The sequence below is a fragment of the Centruroides sculpturatus genome, unplaced genomic scaffold (genome assembly GCF_000671375.1).
Source record: "Centruroides sculpturatus isolate CEXI.00-Female unplaced genomic scaffold, Cexi_2.0 scaffold444, whole genome shotgun sequence".
Taxonomy (NCBI): Eukaryota; Metazoa; Arthropoda; class Arachnida; order Scorpiones; family Buthidae; genus Centruroides; species Centruroides sculpturatus.
In genome coordinates, this window is record NW_019384864.1 from 209,641 (window position 1) to 229,987 (window position 20,347).

The 20,347-nt window shown below is 30.9% G+C and overlaps 2 protein-coding genes across 3 annotated transcripts in view; both read left to right on the forward strand.

Annotated features, from left to right (window-relative positions):
• The window catches only part of LOC111630730 (116 kDa U5 small nuclear ribonucleoprotein component-like), a 32,757-nt gene that overhangs the window by 4,583 nt on the left and 7,827 nt on the right, over positions 1-20,347 (forward strand). The window contains exons 3-12 of the mRNA XM_023374880.1: positions 8,427-8,580; positions 9,556-9,634; positions 13,630-13,705; positions 13,894-13,959; positions 14,040-14,075; positions 14,161-14,251; positions 14,327-14,409; positions 14,491-14,657; positions 16,232-16,423; positions 16,498-16,588. Of these exons, the coding sequence (XP_023230648.1) occupies positions 8,427-8,580; positions 9,556-9,634; positions 13,630-13,705; positions 13,894-13,959; positions 14,040-14,075; positions 14,161-14,251; positions 14,327-14,409; positions 14,491-14,657; positions 16,232-16,423; positions 16,498-16,588 (1,035 nt within the window). The remainder of the gene's footprint in view (positions 1-8,426; positions 8,581-9,555; positions 9,635-13,629; positions 13,706-13,893; positions 13,960-14,039; positions 14,076-14,160; positions 14,252-14,326; positions 14,410-14,490; positions 14,658-16,231; positions 16,424-16,497; positions 16,589-20,347) is intronic.
• Positions 16,832-20,347, forward strand: part of LOC111630729 (116 kDa U5 small nuclear ribonucleoprotein component-like) — a 32,682-nt gene continuing 29,166 nt past the window's right edge. Inside the window, exon 1 of one of the 2 annotated variants that reach the window (XM_023374879.1) lies at positions 16,832-16,861. Coding sequence is in view for 1 of the 2 variants with exons in the window: in XM_023374878.1 (XP_023230646.1) it covers positions 19,512-19,656 (145 nt within the window). In the remaining variant the exon portion in view is untranslated. Of the gene's footprint in view, positions 16,862-19,506; positions 19,657-20,347 lie in introns of those variants that run through there. The other variant, XM_023374878.1, reaches the window with a different exon arrangement.

Genomic DNA, 20,347 nt, shown 5'->3' on the forward strand with positions numbered 1-20,347 from the left:
ATCAAGTGACCTTAACAGTTTTTAATGATGTTTTAGATGATCTAGCATCTCTTTTGCAACTTTTTACAGGAAAGTTGTTTAACTACAGTTGAAGCATTTGACTATGTTAAGGCAAAAATTAATAAATTAAAATCACATTATCTTGGTAACACAATTTATTGCAGTGAAAAAGTAAAAAAAGGTTTTTGAAAAAGTTGGATATGATGTGGATACTGGATCTATTATTCAATTTGTTGAACGTGTATGTAATCATTTAAATAACAGATTTCCAGATGATGAGTTAAAAGACTAGCAAGCATTTAATCTTAATGCCATTTTAAATGCATCGAGTTTTGAATTTGGAAATGAGAATGACAAGCGATTGATTAGAAAATATTCAATAATTTTAAATGTCAATAACAATGAAAGTGCTGCCTCAAAAATATTAGAACAGTATTGAAATTTTAAATTTATTATATCCCAAAAATTCGAAATTGTTCAATTAACACATTCACTGATATGTTAAATTATGTTCGTAATGATGACGAGTTTAAAGAACTAGCAGTTCTTATTGATATCATTGAAACATTTCAAGCATCTAATGTTGACTCTGAACGTGGATTTAGTGTTATGAATCAGTTAAGTGTAAAATCAAAAATAGACTTGAATTGGAGCATTTATGTGATTTAATGAGAATTTGAATGCATCTTTCCTCTGAAGAGGAATTGAATCTTCAGTCAATCTACAAATACTGGATTTCAAAAAAGATAGGTGTGAAAATATTCACCAAAATTGAAATATTTCTTTGTGATTAGTATATGACTAAATAATTTACATTAATAAAAGTTTGTTATAATGAAATAAATTTTAATCTTTACTTCATAATTAATTATTTTAGTTTTTAAAGGAAAAAAATAAGATTGTCTATATATCTGCTCAGCAGAAATTTTTTGCTCAGAGAAGTACATGTTCCGCTCAGCTGCAAAAAAATTAGAGGGAACATTGAATACAGTATTTACTATTTAAAATTACTTTTTACTGTTATGTTGTTAATATTAAATTGTAGTGATGAGATGATTAATTTGAATCGGGAATTGGAAAAATCTTACGTTTTCTGAGTATTGGAATCGAGAAACTCCCGTCACGATTTCCGATTCTTAAAAATGATTCTTCCATATTTTATAAGAAAATTAATTTTTGTTTTAGTCAAAGGTTAAATATTTTTAAAATTATGATATTAACAATTAAATATTAGTTTATTGGAAACTTTCACATTGATAAAGCAGAAAGTATGCAATGGCCAATACATGAGGTGACATCCATCATGGTGAAGTTTTCTTTCATGTAGTCAGTGTCGAGAGATCGCACTTTGTTGGTTCTAACTATTTCCATTTTAGGAGAGATAGGGTGACATTTTGATCACCATCCGGCAATCCATATTCTGTATACAGGGTGTATCAGAATGATGGTTTAAAAATTTGGGGGATTGTAAAGGATGAAATTTTGAACATTTCGATATAAGGAACCTATAGCCGGAAATTTGAACTAAAGTGTCTACAGCACTTTGCACGTTCTATGTGGTCAGTATGCTGAATGAAACAGCAGAATACAGTATTTATGACAAGTTTTATTGACAAAACAGTAGAGAGCAATCAAACTGTACATCAAATTAGTGGCTGCACTACTTTAGAGTAAATGTTCAATGTAAATATTCGTCGTTACATAATGTGCAACGATGAACCATGTTTTGTACGACTCTGTAAGATGCAACGCTCCCCTCTGATAGTGACCTGAAGGATGACAAGCACTAAGTACACAACGACCTGTACACAGGCTCAGTTAGACCATTGTAGTTGTGTGTTTACAGTCTTACCTCTGTAGAAATAACATGGCGTCAATGGACAGAAGGGTAGCTACCAAAGTGAAGAGCGGTCAAGCACTTCCTACTGCTGTAGACACTTTAGTTCAAATTTCTGGCTATAGGTTCCTTATATCAAAACGTTCAAAATTTCATCCTCTACAATTCCCCAAATTTTTAAAATGTCATTCTGATACACCCTGTATATATACAGTTGATCCCCCTATAACAGGGTAGATACGTTCCGCTTTATAAGAATTTCACATTGTAGGAATCCTTAAATATGTGAGCCAATCACAGCTCGTCACGTGCGAAGTTTACGGACTACGGCTGTTTGAAAGGTTTTCTTCCATAAAATTAATCAATTCTAGACTAATTTGACTCAATATTTCCAAAATATATATAATTTTTTGGGAATAATCCGTATAAACTATGCTATAAACAAAAAATTGTAGGATTACTTACCGAGTGTGCACCGTTCGGTGTCGCCACTGCTTAAGCAAGTTTTCATCGTGGAGCAGCGCACCAAACGGCGGCCGTGATTACAGTGTTGTATTAGACTTACGGTACCTAATTTACATACTGTACAGACGATAGTAAACTCAACTTACTCGCCTAAACTCTCCATAGTATGGCACTGCACGGCGGAAAGTATATATATAATTATAATAAAGTTAAAATAAATTAAGTTAATATTGTACAGACGATAATAATACTGTACAGACGATAGTAAACTCAACTTACTCGTCTAAATTTTCCGTAGCGTGTAAGTAGTATGGCTGCTCGTCTACTATTGGTCCAGATTTGACCAATCCTGTCGCAACACGAGTCGGCGATGACGTTTTACTGCGTTTTACGTGTCCCTTTTAGCATCTTTATACGAATACCATCGCAGTTTTTTCGCCGCATTATAGGAATCCACATTATAGGAATTCACGTTATAGGGGGGTCTACTGTATACTTTATATTAAAAGTTAAAGCAAAATGTTCCATCATCACAGCACACAAATAATGTAAATTTTAAAATTAATTTGATTTACAATTTGAAAAGTTCAAAACAACTTTTAAACAGTTTTTAAAAACATTGTTTCAATTTTCAATTGATTTCATTTTAATTTTAATTAATTTGATTTTATTTTTAGTTCTGGTGTAAAGACTGTAAAGACCAGTGTTTTAATTATTATTTTTTATAATTTTTATTTCTTTAATTTTCCCTGCATTTTTTGAATTCTTAATTACAATTTTTTTAATTAATTGTATATTTGTTAATAATAATTTTTGTATCTGACAGTCAGTGAGACGGATAAGCTTGATCCTTAGCTCCCCCTTATCCTTAACTTAAGCTTGATAATTGACCCCCCAATAATGTTATATCAATCCCTTTGGAGACCCCTGATCTATACTATCACATTCTGCCATATTATCCCAGTCAGATGTCAGTATGACAAATGATTAGCATTTGATGTAATATGAAAATTAATTTGAAGACATAGCCTGTCCGAAATTGGTAACCATCATTTATTCACTTTTGTTTCAGAGTACAAACATTTGATGACCTGACCTTTCTTTTTAAGCTGCTTGGTTGTGATCATTAATTATGTAGTTCCTCATCACATATGATGGAAAACTATCTAGTATTTATATGAATTATAGTCTGTTAAACAATGTGTTGAGATAATGCTCTTATTGAAAGGTAATACAGTGGAATCCAGTTATTATAATCACAGGTGATGTTATCAGTCTACTAAAGCTATAATTAATTGATCCCAAAACACTATATAAAATTAGTTAAAAGTAATCTACCTAGTATAATCGAACTTCAGCTGTTGTTATCAATTGTTATAATTACTCTTTGGTATAAATGATAAGTATTCTTAGAAAATGCATACTAAATGGACCATTTATTCAAAACTTTTAACCAAAGCATACCTGCTATCTTTTACATACTGTAAGTGCATGACAAAAATTATTAGAAAATACCTGTACTGTAGATCTTTTCCTGAAGTAAACCATTAAGGATAAACATTCCTGTTGCAATTTCACTAGCTTAATTTTGTGATATGTTGAGTTAAGAAGACTGTAAAAAGTGCTCGATAAAACCCTGCGGAACATGACAGAAGCATAGCCAAAGCATAGAGATTTCTCTCTTCAAGAAAATAATAGAATTTTAGAATGCTACAATTAGTTATACAAAATGAGTCAATATAGTGTGGCCATGCATTTAAAAATTTCACAACTAATCTTGTGTAAGATCTTAAAAATCAGATCAAACAAAAAAATCTTTTTCTTTCTAATGAGAAAACAAAGAAATTTCTATGTTTGATCTATGTTTCTATGTGGATTGGAAGAGAGAACAATCTGGAAAGGATAGTTGGGTTGGCATTAAAAATTTGGTTTAGTAATATTCATGAAAAGAATGCATCTGTGTAAAAAAAAAAAAAAACAGAACTAGCAAAAACTATGAGCAAAAATTTCATTCTAACTGATGGATGGTTCAACAAGTGGAAAAAGCAAGAGAATGTCATGTATAAATATCTTCAGGTTGAAGAAAAAAGTGTTGATTTGTTAGGAACTAATGACCTATTTACAGAGAAGAAATTTCAGAAGTTTCTCCGACTAATGCCTAGATTCAAGAAGCTTTACAAATCATGTTGTGCAGTATAGAGCAACAAACTTTGAAAAGCATCATGACTAAGAGAATTATGTTCAGGAGCTAATAAATGCAAACAAATGACAGACAACACTTGATAAGTTTTTCAAATAAATTTTACCATTGTTTACAAAAACAGTTGTTTAGAAGAAATATAGCATATATAAATGTGTAAAGTTATATTAAAAATTGCAAGTCCTAAAGTGATCATAATAAGGGATTCCACTGTATTTGTACTGTTTTATTAAATAACTTGTAAATGTCATTTTACAAGATAATTTATAATGTCATGATATTTTGACTCACATTAATGATTTAATATACTTTACAACAACTATAATATTAAATAAATTAAAGTAAATTAATCTAAAAGTTGCAAGGAATCATGTTCTTTCACTCTGTTACTCACTTTACATGTCAAAGATTGAGATGTGCATTTGTGAGTTATGAAATTTCCTGTCTAACCATCTTCAAGACCCTGGCAAACTCCATTCTTACATCCTCGAGCTAACAGATATTGTCTGGCACTTCTCATTCTTATAATATGAAAGAGAAACATATAAGGCAGTGGTGTTCAAATGGGAAGCCCAATATCAGACCCCCCCTTGCAAACTTGTGCTATGGCAATTAGAAAACAACATTCTTTCATTGTTTGAAACCAATATTGTTTTATAAACAAGGTATATTGATGATGTACTCATAATGTGGCACTGGAAACCTGGTCTACAATTCTTGACAGCTATAAGTTACAATCCTTATGGCCTTTGTGTCTGTATTGAACTAGAAAATCCCTTCATGGCTCATCACTTTCTGGAAATTTTAATTAAAATTGAATGGCAGCATTCCTACCACTGTATTCCAAAAACCATTGTAGAACCCATTATTTATTCCAGTGGAGTCTTATGATCTATACCAGTGATTCTCAAACTTTTTCGATCCACCGCCCCCTTTGTTCCATAAAGTTATACCCAACGCCCCCTAACCCATTTTCTCTTGTGTGAGAAAAGGATTGGAAATATTCTTAGGAAAACTTTTCTATGAATCTCACACTTTGTGCCCTTACTGTACATTGTTCTCATCATCTGGAAACCATTAAACGCAATGTTTCCTCTTATCAGCCCCAATTTTGCCTTTGGTCACCGTTCAATACCCTGCCTCTATCATAGATCTATTCATCGCGCCAGAAGGGGGCGTTATTGCTTACTTTGAGAAACGCTGAGCTAAAATAAAAGTCAATGTGTTAGAAATATTCAAGTTGTGACCTTCAATAAAAAATAAAAAATATATAAAATGTCAACATTTTATATATATTCCGTCGAATTTTTATATATAGAATTTGTCTGCCGTCACCCCTCTATATTTCCTTAACGTCCCCCAATTCTCTTTGAGCCTTCTACTGCCCCCCTGAAAGCCTCCAGCGCCCACAAGGGGGCGTTATCGCCCACTTTGAGAAACGCTGATCTATACTATTTCAAGGTTTCAGCCTTTATAGCTCTGATTAAAAGAGCATTCATGCATTCTTCCCATGCAAGGTATCAATGTGTTTACATGGATTAAATGCTTTTTGAGATTAAATCTTTCATCTTCAGATCTTTAATCCTAAGAATAACATGTTGAATAATAGCATATATTATTTTTAAAATTCAGGTTCAGAAAATAAGAAAGATTCTGTCTCAAAATATGTTTAATATACATGAAACATACTCCTTGTCCCTTTTGGCATTTATTTATTTTAATTTAGTTGACTGACTAAAGCTACCATTCAAGCTAGCTAAGTATTAAAATCCTTAATTTTTTAATGAAAAAGTTTTAGTTATTTACCAGTTATAAAAATATTTTTGAAAAACACATTAAAAGCAATGAGATATATATTAATCTCTATATATATTAAAATGAATGTATGTCTGTCAGTCTGCCCGTCTGTCCTTCATGCATTACTACACCATTTATCTGATTGCCATGAAACTTTGGGAAGTTTTTTAATACACTCCTGTGAAGGTTTCTGGCATAGTACATTTATCCTACGATAGATGGCGTGTGTGTATACGAGCATTTCAGCATGGTTAGGAGTTAAAACTTGAAATTTGGTACACAGTTAAGCCAGATGCACACATGCGGCGCGGCAAGGAAAAGTGGTGTCACAAATGCATCTTCGCCGTGTGGCGGCAATCTGCTTACATTTCAGCGCATGCGTTCAGTATTCAAAATGGCAAACGACACCGATATTGTCACTATCCACGTGTTTGCAAATTTTGTTTTGTATGGCTTGCTTTATTTAGTTAGAAAATTTTGTCGAAGTTTCGAATGAAGATTTTGGATTAGAGATATTTTCTTGGTTTGATAAATAACTGGTGTACAAAATACGCTTATTCCTCGATAAAGAATATTATTTCGAGTAAGATTTAGTTGTTTTGTTTTTTGAATTAAATTATATATGATTATTTGTATAAAATTTGTGTTAAATTTATTATCTTTCCTCTTTATTCTGATGTTAGTTATCTCGGTTAACTGCGTCAAACTTTTTGCCATTAAAACACCATGTGATTGTATTTTCTCACGTGACTACCAGATGAACTGTTATTGGCTGATAGAAATGTGTCTTGGCGGTGGTTGCTGCAAAAGATAAAATTCAACCAACTTTTGCAGCACGAGAAAAGTGGAACAAAATCAACTTCTGCAGCGAGAAAAAGTGACTTCATCTTGCCGCGCCACATGTATGCATCCGGCTTTAGGGTACGTCACGAGAATGCACACTAACAAGGAAATTTTGAACCCCCCACGGGGAAAGTGACAGGATTAAGGCTTCAACAATGGAAGTGTTAAGAGAAAGCAACGTACAAGATTTACAGGCGCAGATGCGATTTTTTTGCGTTAAATTGAACATAATTTTAGACTCATCTGAAAATTTTCTAATTAGTCTGGAAACAGGGAAACCTAATTCTTGCATTCTGTGAAAACGGATAAGATTGGCTGTAAGGTAATAATCTTAATCTTTGCTATTGTTACTTTTTGCCCAAGCAACGCCGGGCTTATCTGCTAGTTACATTATATTATTGACATCAATTCAGATAATGTACTTTGAACGTTGAAATTGTGAGATTGAATCTTCTTTTGACTCATTGTTATCAATCAAATCATTCAATGCCCATAGAAAGTGAAACTGTGCATTACAGCACATATAGCATATAGTCCAGAGATGGGGAACCTTTTTAATTGGAAGATCACATCCTGTTTTGAAAGGAATTTGTAAGGCCATATGATATACTGCAGGTTGCATAAGTGTGCATATTTAATATACATAAACCAATAATATATGTAAACTGTATGCTTTTATTTTCATAACTAATAAGTTTAATTCTTTTTTGTCATGAATTTTATCATTTTATATTTTGAGGCTACACTATAGCCAATAAAAGACTGCAGGTTCCTCACCCGTGATCTATGTATGGTGGTCTCACATTAACAGTTCATTCTGTTGGTGAATATCTTGAAAACTTAAAATACAGTTTTGCACTTAATTATATTGATTATGCATGAATGTAAGAATTAAGAAGTGGATTGAATGCGAATGATGTAGAGCAATTCACAACACATAAAAGACTTGCCACCAGTTCCAACCATTATTCAAATGTGTTAACAGATTATCACAGTTAAATGTTAAAGGCTACAGTGTGGATGGTTGCATACCAACCTAGTAAAATAAAAAGACAATCTTGTGTAGAATTTCAACCATAGTAGAACAAATAACAAACCACCTGCATAAAACTTTGACATCTTAACACAGTCAATTAATTGTTAACGATTAGATGAACCTACAATGAGGCTGGTCGTATAGTTTGTATGTTAATGTGTTTTATTAAGAAATCAGTCAGTTAATCAGTCTTTACAGTTACAATGTTTTATTTAAAAAATAGTAATAAAACTTTTTGTTTACTGCAGGAGGAAGTTATGGAAGAAGGAAGAGATGAAGATGAAGTACCTCAAATGCAGGTTGTATTGCATGAGGACAAAAAGTATTACCCAACAGCGGAAGAAGTTTATGGTCCTGAAGTTGAAACAATTGTTCAGGAAGAAGATACACAAGCTCTTACTGGTAAAGTCTTTTATGTAATTCTAGTTCATTTTTCAGAACTAGAATCAGAACTATAGTATTTAAATTTTAATTTATATAATAAATAGATTACTATAAAACTCATGCATACAGTATTAACCTAATTATGGTTATTGTTATTATTAATACCATTAAAATTTCTATTGATATAATGCTGTAGTGTGTGAATGTACTTAGGAAAGATTAACCACTTGCCGCACGAGTGTTTTTAAAGGAATTTTTAATTAAACATAAAAAATACTTTAAAAAAAACGAAAGAAATGCGTTAATTTTGAAGAAAAAGCTTCAAACTTTATTTTCCATTGTCTCGCCTTTCTGCGAAATTTGACACCAATGAGTCATTGTTTACACAGCTGGATGACCTTGAGAACAGCTGGTGTGGTATTTCCCGGGACATTCTCATAGACGTCTCGGGAGGAGAAGGGTTTAAAGTAGGGTGAATATGACCGACAGGGATATTTTTTAATATTTTTAAAAAATTAAGATTTTAATTGCAATTTCTGACCCCCCTAATTAATTAAATTAATATATAATAAAATCTATTAATTAAAAAAATTAAAAAACTATTGGAGGTCGTTTTTGACATCAGAAAGTAGCTTTAAATAACTTTACCGAAGGAAAATTCGTGCACTACAACTTTAGAACGATTAATTAAATTTGATAAAAAAAATCCCATTAAAAAACAATTAAGCCTTAATCGAGCCTTATCAAAGGCTAATTAAAATCGCGATAAAATTTTTTTGCACGGGTAAAAATTTTTGAAAAAATTTGGAGACTTAAAAAACATTCCAAAAATAAAAAAAAATTTTTTTTGGGGGGCCAAAAGGACCGCATTTTCTGTAACGCTATGTAACATGCCCAAGTTAACTTGGGACTGGGCGTTAAGAGGTTTTAAATTAATGACTAAAATTCAAAATAAATGAAAAGATTTGACTATTAATTTTACTTTTATTCCAGAGCCAATTATTGCTCCGATCAAATCAAAGAAATTTTCACACATCGAACAGGATCTACCCAATACAACATACGATTTAGAGTAAGTTTTGTGAATTTGTTTAGTGTTTTATTGAAGAAACTAGTCAATTTTTATGCCAACATTTATTTATATACAGTGAATTATTTGAATAATAAAAGTGTAGTGGGTAAATAAAAGTATAGTGTTGGAAAATTTAGAGCATAAAACTTCAGGATTCAGCTGTCAAAAAATGGATATTGATTCTTTCAATGATAATGGTTGAAATAGCATAAACAATCAGTTGTTGTTGTTATTTTGGCCTTGCATTATTGATGTTCTAACATTTATTCAGTGTTTGTAATTTTTTAAATTTGAAATTACGATTACACTTGTTTTTTTTAAGTATTGTGAATCTGTAAATTATATTATGAATCTTCGTGAGTGTTCCTATACTGTGAAACACACAAACTAGAATTAGTGTATTTGGAATTTATGGTACTTAAATGCTAATTTACATGTATATTTGAAAATCCAGATAGGGTTCACCCTTAGTTACTCCAGATTTTCAATGCTTAGCCATATTTTATTTAAAATTTTATTACGGTACAACAAAATATCTATGTTGCAATTTACAATAGCCTAAATAACAAATAGCAACATTGAATGTTAGGCGAAATGACTTTAAAGTCAGACAGATACCCAAATTCAAATACCACTGGTATTTTGTAAAGTTTTAAGAATGTAATTTAATTAATTTATTGCATAATCTAGATTAGAGGGGGACTTGCTCTCTTCCTGTTAAAGACATTTTGTACTTTTTGTAATGGATCATTACCGGTACATTTCAACTTGAAAAATTGCTTATAAAAATAACTTGATTGGATTTGAACATAAATTAAATTTTATTTAGGATATACAATACGGGGTATTAAGAAATTAGACCTGACAAAATGAAATAGATAGCAGTTTTCATCCTACAAACTGGGTCTTGTCACAGTCCCCTTGTGAGGTACAGGCTTGTAAGTTTTCTTTGCTGCCTTTCATAGCATGAGTGTAATGTAGGAAGCCTACCTCAGTGTCATGCACCTTGTTTTCTGGTGTGTCGCTTTAATAAACGTGACTAGATATATCTTAGAAAAGTGAAAATTGGAATTGCAACAGACAATGTTTGTTAGTTGTTACTTCTTTATTGATAACCTAATTTTAATTTCATGTCAAATTTTAAGTACAATTAGCAATAAAAAGGTGGTAGTCAGGCAAATAGTTTTAATAAATAAAGAATAAAAATCCAAAGGGAAATATCTTTATTAAAGTGCAATGTTTCTGTAAGATCATTGAAGATGGAAGAAAATGTACATTTCAAACAATAATTGTATTTTTTTTAAGATGTCATTCTAATTTTTATTTCTTCAATTATTACTGTCCAATTGTGGAAAGGGTATAAAACCTGTATGACATTTCATTATGTTAACTATGAGAAATGGAGAAATTCGCTTGAGAAGAACTGATGACTCAACAATTATTGATTCTTTGTGTGGAGCAACAGTCTTTAGTAAGCACAATAGCTATTGCCTGCATTATTGGGACAAATCATGTTAGGCTATGTTTATACTACTGTTGACAACAACCATAGATCCTAAACGATAATGACAGTATGTCTTTAGTCATACTTGTTTATCACTAAAGCATTCATATTGTTCCTTAGTTTTTGTCTTAGAATATGAGCAATTTACATTAGGCTTTGCGTTATTCCATGGCTTTCTGCACTTTTAGACTGGACTTGTGTCTGTTTTAAAATCGAATATACAGAGTAAAATGTTAATTTTTCTACACTGACAGAAAAATTTATTACTTTTGTTAAGGAAAATATCAAAATGTCTATGGTAATCATACCATTCATATTGAAAGAAAAACAAGGCGATTCCCATGTTTTTGTCCAGGAATTACAATTAAAAGACATCAAATGATTTTTAAAATTATTTTTACGTCCTCAAATACTTTAGATCATTTATTAAGTTTCATAGGCCCTCTTTCTTCAACTCAAGAGATTAACAGTTCCTCCATCTTGTTGAAAGAATTGTGGGAAGTTTACATCGATTGGCCAGTAATGTTACGACAACGACAAACGTTGCTAACATTTGAACAACTAAGATGAAAGAGCAATAATACTAGTGTTAACATTTTACAGACAAAAAACAAACAATAAAAACATAGGTTTTTGTCATTGTTGTCAGCAGTGTGAACTCGGCCTTAACATCTGGACTATGCTACATGATCAGTTGCTATACAAGGCTTAAGCCCTGAAAATTATCTAGTACCAGGAGACTTTATATGGTATTTAGAACAGTATGAATTAACAGCACTCCATACAGCCTTACCAAATGCTTAACAATAAGGCTTCTTTGTTTGGTATGTCTACCATAGGGCAGCAACCATTCCCAAAAGTTTATGACTCTGTACCTTGTAAGATAGGCTGTAGCAAGTACAGTTCATATAACCAAAATTTCCCATATTTGACCCCTTCACCACCCATTTTATTTTGTCGGTTTAATTTGCTTTACACCCTGTATATGTAAATATATTATATTTCTTTACACCATGAATGTGAAAAACAAGCTCTTAGTGCCCAAAGGACACTAAAAGGGTCTGTTTTTCATACTCATGAGTTCAGCCAGCACCACAATGGGAGTGAAATGATAGCAAGTCACTGAGCTTGACATATCTGGATAAACCATCCCCAAAAAATTCTTGGAGTTTTTTGACTGCATGGATTTGATCCTGGTCTCCTGTAGTGATAGGCTGACTATCGAGATTAATGATAATAATTAACCTCCATTTTTGAAAAAGAAGCAGAACGATAATCATTAATGATCTCTAGAAGGTGTTATTGCTTTTGACTTCACAAGTTTTATGGAATTTACTATAGTATCTTTGATTATATTGTATTACTATGATTATACATTTTGCTAGTAAAACTTAATTGTATTTTTTATTTTTTTTGTTTTTAATGTTCAAATCCCTGGCTCTAGTAATATAGTACACAATGATCTGATTAACCAAATGTAAATATTCTTTTAATTTTGATTTTTTTTTTCAAAATATTCAATTAAATTTTTAATTTAATTAGGTTTCTGTTACTGGTTTTTTATAGACTTTAAAAAGAATTAAAAGCTAATGGATTTTTTTCTTCAGTAACACATCACACAAGGAACAGTTGGTTTATGTATTTTTTATTAAAGGAAATGCATTATGGGTCTTAATGAACCTTCTTCAGTCCTTAGAATGGTTGATTGTTAGTTACAATTGACATTAGAGAGTATGTTGGGTAATTGACTTGGTGATCAGTTTACAGGATTACTGCAGAGTTTGGATCATCTTTGAGTATGAGGTTGCGTTTTTTTGCATTTCCTTTAATAAAAAATACATAAATCAACTGTTCCTCGTGCAATGTGTTACTGAAGAAAGAAAGCTAACTAGCTTTTAATTTTTAATATTTTTGTTTAAAATTAGTAGATGGTAATGATCTATTAAAGGATACGTTTTTTTTATTATAGAAATAAAAATATGACAAATATACTATAGTAAATTAATCTTGGTTATATTTAAAGAAGTTAAAAACATTTAGTGATAAACTGTGTAAAAAGTAGAACATTAGACTGACTGCTTCCAATTGTTCAATTCGATGTTCTGCTTTAAATTCTGAAATTATTGAACAGATAGGAAGATGAAGTGATTTTGCTGTTATTTAAAATCACTGCATTTTATTTTTTAAAATCAAGAATATGATATGCACAAAGTTTTTAATTCTAAAATTATTAGTTTTTATTTATTCTTGATGTAGAATAATTTTTAAAATTCAAATATAGTTAAGTTTGATTTCTACAGACATGTGTTCAAATTCAAGTGTAATTTTATGCATATAATAGCATTGCATTGTAATTTGAACGAACTTGTAATAAAGCAAAGCAGTTTTCTTTGCTTCATTCATTAATACAGTTCATTAATTTCTAATAATTTCAATAAAATTATAATTTGAAACACATTAAAATATTGTTTATATACGTATATCATTTCAGATTTCTTGCTGATTTAATGGATAATTCTAACCTGATAAGAAATGTTGCATTAGTTGGTCACCTTCATCACGGGAAAGTAAGTGTTTTCTTCTTCATAAAATCTTAAAAATGATGATAGACGATATGTATTTTACCATAAAAAGAGATTAGTTCTTATTTTAAATTTTATTTTCTTTTAGTTAATATAAATTTTAGAAAATTAAATATGATAAATATCAAGAAGGTATGTAGCCAAACTTATTATTATTTTCTTTGCATTTGTAGACATCATTTGTGGATTGTTTAATTGAACAAACACATCCAGATCTGAGAACGAGAGAAGGAAAACGGGTAAGTCTGTTGTACCTCATAGGTTGTGAATTAAAATTGTTACATTTGTCTTCAATGGTGTATTTGTTTTTTCATTATAGTTGAGATATACAGATACTCTTTATACAGAACAGGAGGTAATTTCACGTAAAGATTAGTGTAATTGCCTAGATGGACTTTTTAAATAATGATTAAGTATTATTATTATTATTATTATTTTAGAGAGGTGTTAGCATCAAAGCCACACCAATTACTTTTGTTCTGCAAGATTTAAAAGGGAAATCATATTTAATGAATGTGTTTGATACACCCGGTATAGTATTTGAAATTATATTATTCTCAAATAAGTTTATAAACTCCTGTTCTTATGTCATCTAAAATATTATAGGACATGTTAATTTTTCTGACGAAGTTACTGCTGCTATTAGATTGTGTGATGGAATAGTTCTGTTTGTTGATGCTGCAGAAGGAGTAAGTATTAAAATAAGTATATTTAATGTGATTAGTTACAATACTTTTAATTAAGATTAAATTAATAATAATCGCCATTAGGTAATGCTAAATACCGAAAGACTACTGAAACATGCTGTTCAAGAACGTCTCGCCATTACTATCTGCATTAACAAGATAGATAGACTGATGATGGAATTAAAATTGCCTCCTCAAGATGCATATTATAAATTAAGACATATTGTTGAAGAAATTAATGGATTATTGAGGTAAATTTAACATGACCGAATTTTATCAATGTAACTAAATCCTTAATTGTAATGAAGCATTAATTAGAATTATTTGATAAATTTTATGAGTTATATTCATTCACTTTTCTACTGGATTAAGTAATATATCTAACAATAATAAATATTTTTCAAGTATTAATTCAAATTGTTTAATTAATTAATTGCCTACTTTAAACAAAGATCTATACTTCATAAATTAGAAAATTTAAAATGTTACTCCAAGCTAACTCCAATATGCTGGAAACAACTCATATTTCTAATTTTCATTGCCAGGTATAAATTAACTGAAGAGGAGACAGCTAGATGTTCACTCTCTGATTCAAACAAAACTTGGTAAGCATGTAGCCCTATAAACAAACAGATCCTTATCCAAATAATAGGAAGCATAAAAATTGGCTTCTGAAAATTGAGTATAAGTCTTTGGAAGGTTCAATTCTCATAATTGATATAGCTGAGTGGATAAGACACTAGCATAGATGTTTTGTTTGAATCAGAGTTTCACCAGAGAATCAGAGTTTAGGGCTACAAGTTTCATTTGTATCAGAGAATGAACATCTGGCTGTCTCCTTGTAAGTTAATTAACTATATACAGGATTCCTACCCACCTGGAAAGTCAGAGAATTTGTCAAAAAGTCAGGAAAAAAACAGAATTTGTTTTCTTGGCTACCATGTTGAATTTTTTTGCTCACAATATGGTTGACCAAGTGTAGCAACAAGAAGTAATGTGGCAACTTGCAAAAGTGGTATAGAATATTTTCAGAACCCAAAATTTTCCCAAAAATTATTACACACAAAATAAAACCATAATTTATGAACCAATTACTAGTTTGAAAAATTCAAATTAAATCAAAAATATAATTAAATAGGCCTACCATACAATTTGCCATGCAATACTAAAGTCATAAGTTAACAAAAATATTTCAGATTAAAAGGTTTTCACGGATTTAACACCTAAATAGGGTCAGTTTCTTATAGAAAGTCTTTCTGGGAGGCATCTCTCCTTGGCAGATTGTCCAAGTGTTGCATTGCCTTCTCCCATCAATCTATTCATTCTGAGATGCTTAATTGCTTTCTTTATCTGATATTATTGAAAGCATCATCTGAAAACCAAAAATTTTGAATAGTGTATAGTGCCGAACAGTATAAATTTTCATATTTAGATATTTGAGATAATTCAGATAACAGATTTCTCAACAGTGTGTGATCCGCAGATCCCCCTGAATCTGCAAATATGTTGACAGGGATCCTTGAGTTTTTAAAAGAAAAAGAAGCATATTATACTCGTATTTTGCAAATTAAAAAGAAAAGCTTCTTGTAATATTTACCTTTTATTAAAACACACATTAAAGTGTAGATTAAAAGCATAAAATCATTTAAATTAAATTAAAATGTTTAAAACAAAGACATTGTTTTAAGAAACACTTATTTATATTTTTGGTGCACATATACATTTATGCAAGCTTATAAACATAATATAACATACCAAATAAACGTAGCATGGATTTTTATTTCTCTATTAATTCAAGATCAAACGGTTATTATTATTATTTCAGTATGTATTCAGACGAAAGTGATCATCCAGTGATTTCACCACTATTAGGAAATGTGTGTTTTGCTAGTTCACAGTTTAGTATGTGCTTTACTTTACGATCCTTCGCCCAACTCTACTCTCAGGCTTATGGAGGTATTAATGCGAGCGAATTTGCACGAAGATTATGGGGAGATATCTATTTTAATAGTAAAACGTGAGCAAATTTCCATATTTTTATATAAACTTAATAATTTATGTTTTACAAAATAACAAACTAGCTTCTTGCAGGAGAAAATTCACTAAGAAACCACCTCACAGTACAGTGCAAAGGAGTTTTGTAGAATTCATTTTAGAACCAATTTATAAATTGTTTGCTCAGGTAAAATATAATGTGAAAATCATTAAAAATATGTTAAAAAATATATATACAGGTATACCTCGCCTTACGTCGGTAATTGGTTCCAGGAAAACGACGTAAGTCGAATCTACCTGTCTCCGAATCTACTTATCACTAGGAAAGCATTTTAAATAATATATGGTTAATAAAAATCTATTTTAAGCTTACAAACAAATAAATTTTAGTTTTTAANAGAAGTTTATGGTCCTGAAGTTGAAACAATTGTTCAGGAAGAAGATACACAAGCTCTTACTGGTAAAGTCTTTTATGTAATTCTAGTTCATTTTTCAGAACTAGAATCAGAACTATAGTATTTAAATTTTAATTTATATAATAAATAGATTACTATAAAACTCATGCATACAGTATTAACCTGATTATGGAGGGGGCGTTATTGCTTACTTTGAGAAACGCTGATCTATACTATTTCAAGGTTTCAGCCTTTATAGCTCTGATTAAAAGAGCATTCATGCACTCTTCCCATGCAAGGTATCAATGTGTTTACATGGATTAAATGCTTTTTGAGATTAAATCTTTCATCTTCAGATCTTTAATCCTAAGAATAACATGTTGAATAATAGCATATATTATTTTTAAAATTCAGGTTCAGAAAATAAGAAAGATTCTGTCTCAAAATATGTTTAATATACATGAAACATACTCCTTGTCCCTTTTGGCATTTATTTATTTTAATTTAGTTGACTGACTAAAGCTACCATTTAAGCTAGCTAAGTATTAAAATCCTTAATTTTTTAATGAAAAAGTTTTAGTTATTTACCAGTTATAAAAATATTTTTGAAAAACACATTAAAAGCAATGAGATATATATTAATCTCTATATATATTAAAATGAATGTATGTCTGTCTGTCTGTCCGTCTGTCCTTCATGCATTACTACACCATTTATCTGATTGCCATGAAACTTTGGGAAGTTTTTTAATACACTCCTGTGAAGGTTTCTGGCATAGTACATTTATCCTACGATAGATGGCGTGTGTGTATACGAGCATTTCAGCATGGTTAGGAGTTAAAACTTGAAATTTGGTACACAGTTAAGCCAGATGCACACATGCGGCGCGGCAAGGAAAAGTGGTGTCACAAATGCATCTTCGCCGTGTGGCGGCAATCTGCTTACATTTCAGCGCATGCGTTCAGTATTCAAAATGGCAAACGACACCGATATTGTCACTATCCACGTGTTTGCAAATTTTGTTTTGTATGGCTTGCTTTATTTAGTTAGAAAATTTTGTCGAAGTTTCGAATGAAGATTTTGGATTAGAGATATTTTTTTGGTTTGATAAATAACTGGTGTACAAAATACGCTTATTCCTCGATAAAGAATATTATTTCGAGTAAGATTTAGTTGTTTTGTTTTTTGAATTAAATTATATATGATTATTTGTATAAAATTTGTGTTAAATTTATTATCTTTCCTCTTTATTCTGATGTTAGTTATCTCGGTTAACTGCGTCAAACTTTTTGCCATTAAAACACCATGTGATTGTATTTTCTCACGTGACTACCAGATGAACTGTTATTGGCTGATAGAAATGTGTCTTGGCGGTGGTTGCTGCAAAAGATAAAATTCAACCAACTTTTGCAGCACGAGAAAAGTGGAACAAAATCAACTTCTGCAGCGAGAAAAAGTGACTTCATCTTGCCGCGCCACATGTATGCATCCGGCTTTAGGGTACGTCACGAGAATGCACACTAACAAGGAAATTTTGAACCCCCCACGGGGAAAGTGACAGGATTAAGGCTTCAACAATGGAAGTGTTAAGAGAAAGCAACGTACAAGATTTACAGGCGCAGATGCGATTTTTTTGCGTTAAATTGAACATAATTTTAGACTCATCTGAAAATTTTCTAATTAGTCTGGAAACAGGGAAACCTAATTCTTGCATTCTGTGAAAACGGATAAGATTGGCTGTAAGGTAATAATCTTAATCTTTGCTATTGTTACTTTTTGCCCAAGCAACGCCGGGCTTATCTGCTAGTTACATTATATTATTGACATCAATTCAGATAATGTACTTTGAACGTTGAAATTGTGAGATTGAATCTTCTTTTGACTCATTGTTATCAATCAAATCATTCAATGCCCATAGAAAGTGAAACTGTGCATTACAGCACATATAGCATATAGTCCAGAGATGGGGAACCTTTTTAATTGGAAGATCACATCCTGTTTTGAAAGGAATTTGTAAGGCCATATGATATACTGCAGGTTGCATAAGTGTGCATATTTAATATACATAAACCAATAATATATGTAAACTGTATGCTTTTATTTTCATAACTAATAAGTTTAATTCTTTTTTGTCATGAATTTTATCATTTTATATTTTGAGGCTACACTATAGCCAATAAAAGACTGCAGGTTCCTCACCCGTGATCTATGTATGGTGGTCTCACATTAACAGTTCATTCTGTTGGTGAATATCTTGAAAACTTAAAATACAGTTTTGCACTTAATTATATTGATTATGCATGAATGTAAGAATTAAGAAGTGGATTGAATGCGAATGATGTAGAGCAATTCACAACACATAAAAGACTTGCCACCAGTTCCAACCATTATTCAAATGTGTTAACAGATTATCACAGTTAAATGTTAAAGGCTACAGTGTGGATGGTTGCATACCAACCTAGTAAAATAAAAAGACAATCTTGTGTAGAATTTCAACCATAGTAGAACAAATAACAAACCACCTGCATAAAACTTTGACATCTTAACACAGTCAATTAATTGTTAACGATTAGATGAACCTACAATGAGGCTGGTCGTATAGTTTGTATGTTAATGTGTTTTATTAAGAAATCAGTCAGTTAATCAGTCTTTACAGTTACAATGTTTTATTTAAAAAATAGTAATAAAACTTTTTGTTTACTGCAGGAGGAAGTTATGGAAGAAGGAAGAGATGAAGATGAAGTACCTCAAATGCAGGTTGTATTGCATGAGGACAAAAAGTATTACCCAACAGCGGAAGAAGTTTATGGTCCTGAAGTTGAAACAATTGTTCAGGAAGAAGATACACAAGCTCTTACTGGTAAAGTCTTTTATGTAATTCTAGTTCATTTTTCAGAACTAGAATCAGAACTATAGTATTTAAATTTTAATTTATATAATAAATAGATTACTATAAAACTCATGCATACAGTATTAACCTAATTATGGTTATTGTTATTATTAATACCATTAAAATTTCTATTGATATAATGCTGTAGTGTGTGAATGTACTTAGGAAAGATTAACCACTTGCCGCACGAGTGTTTTTAAAGGAATTTTTAATTAAACATAAAAAATACTTTAAAAAAAACGAAAGAAATGCGTTAATTTTGAAGAAAAAGCTTCAAACTTTATTTTCCATTGTCTCGCCTTTCTGCGAAATTTGACACCAATGAGTCATTGTTTACACAGCTGGATGACCTTGAGAACAGCTGGTGTGGTATTTCCCGGGACATTCTCATAGACGTCTCGGGAGGAGAAGGGTTTAAAGTAGGGTGAATATGACCGACAGGGATATTTTTTAATATTTTTAAAAAATTAAGATTTTAATTGCAATTTCTGACCCCCCTAATTAATTAAATTAATATATAATAAAATCTATTAATTAAAAAAATTAAAAAACTATTGGAGGTCGTTTTTGAAAGGAACAAAAATTGAAATAAATAAAACTAATGCAAAAAACAAAAGAAAAATAACAAAACAACCCCCGAATAAAAGGTAAGTCGGTACAT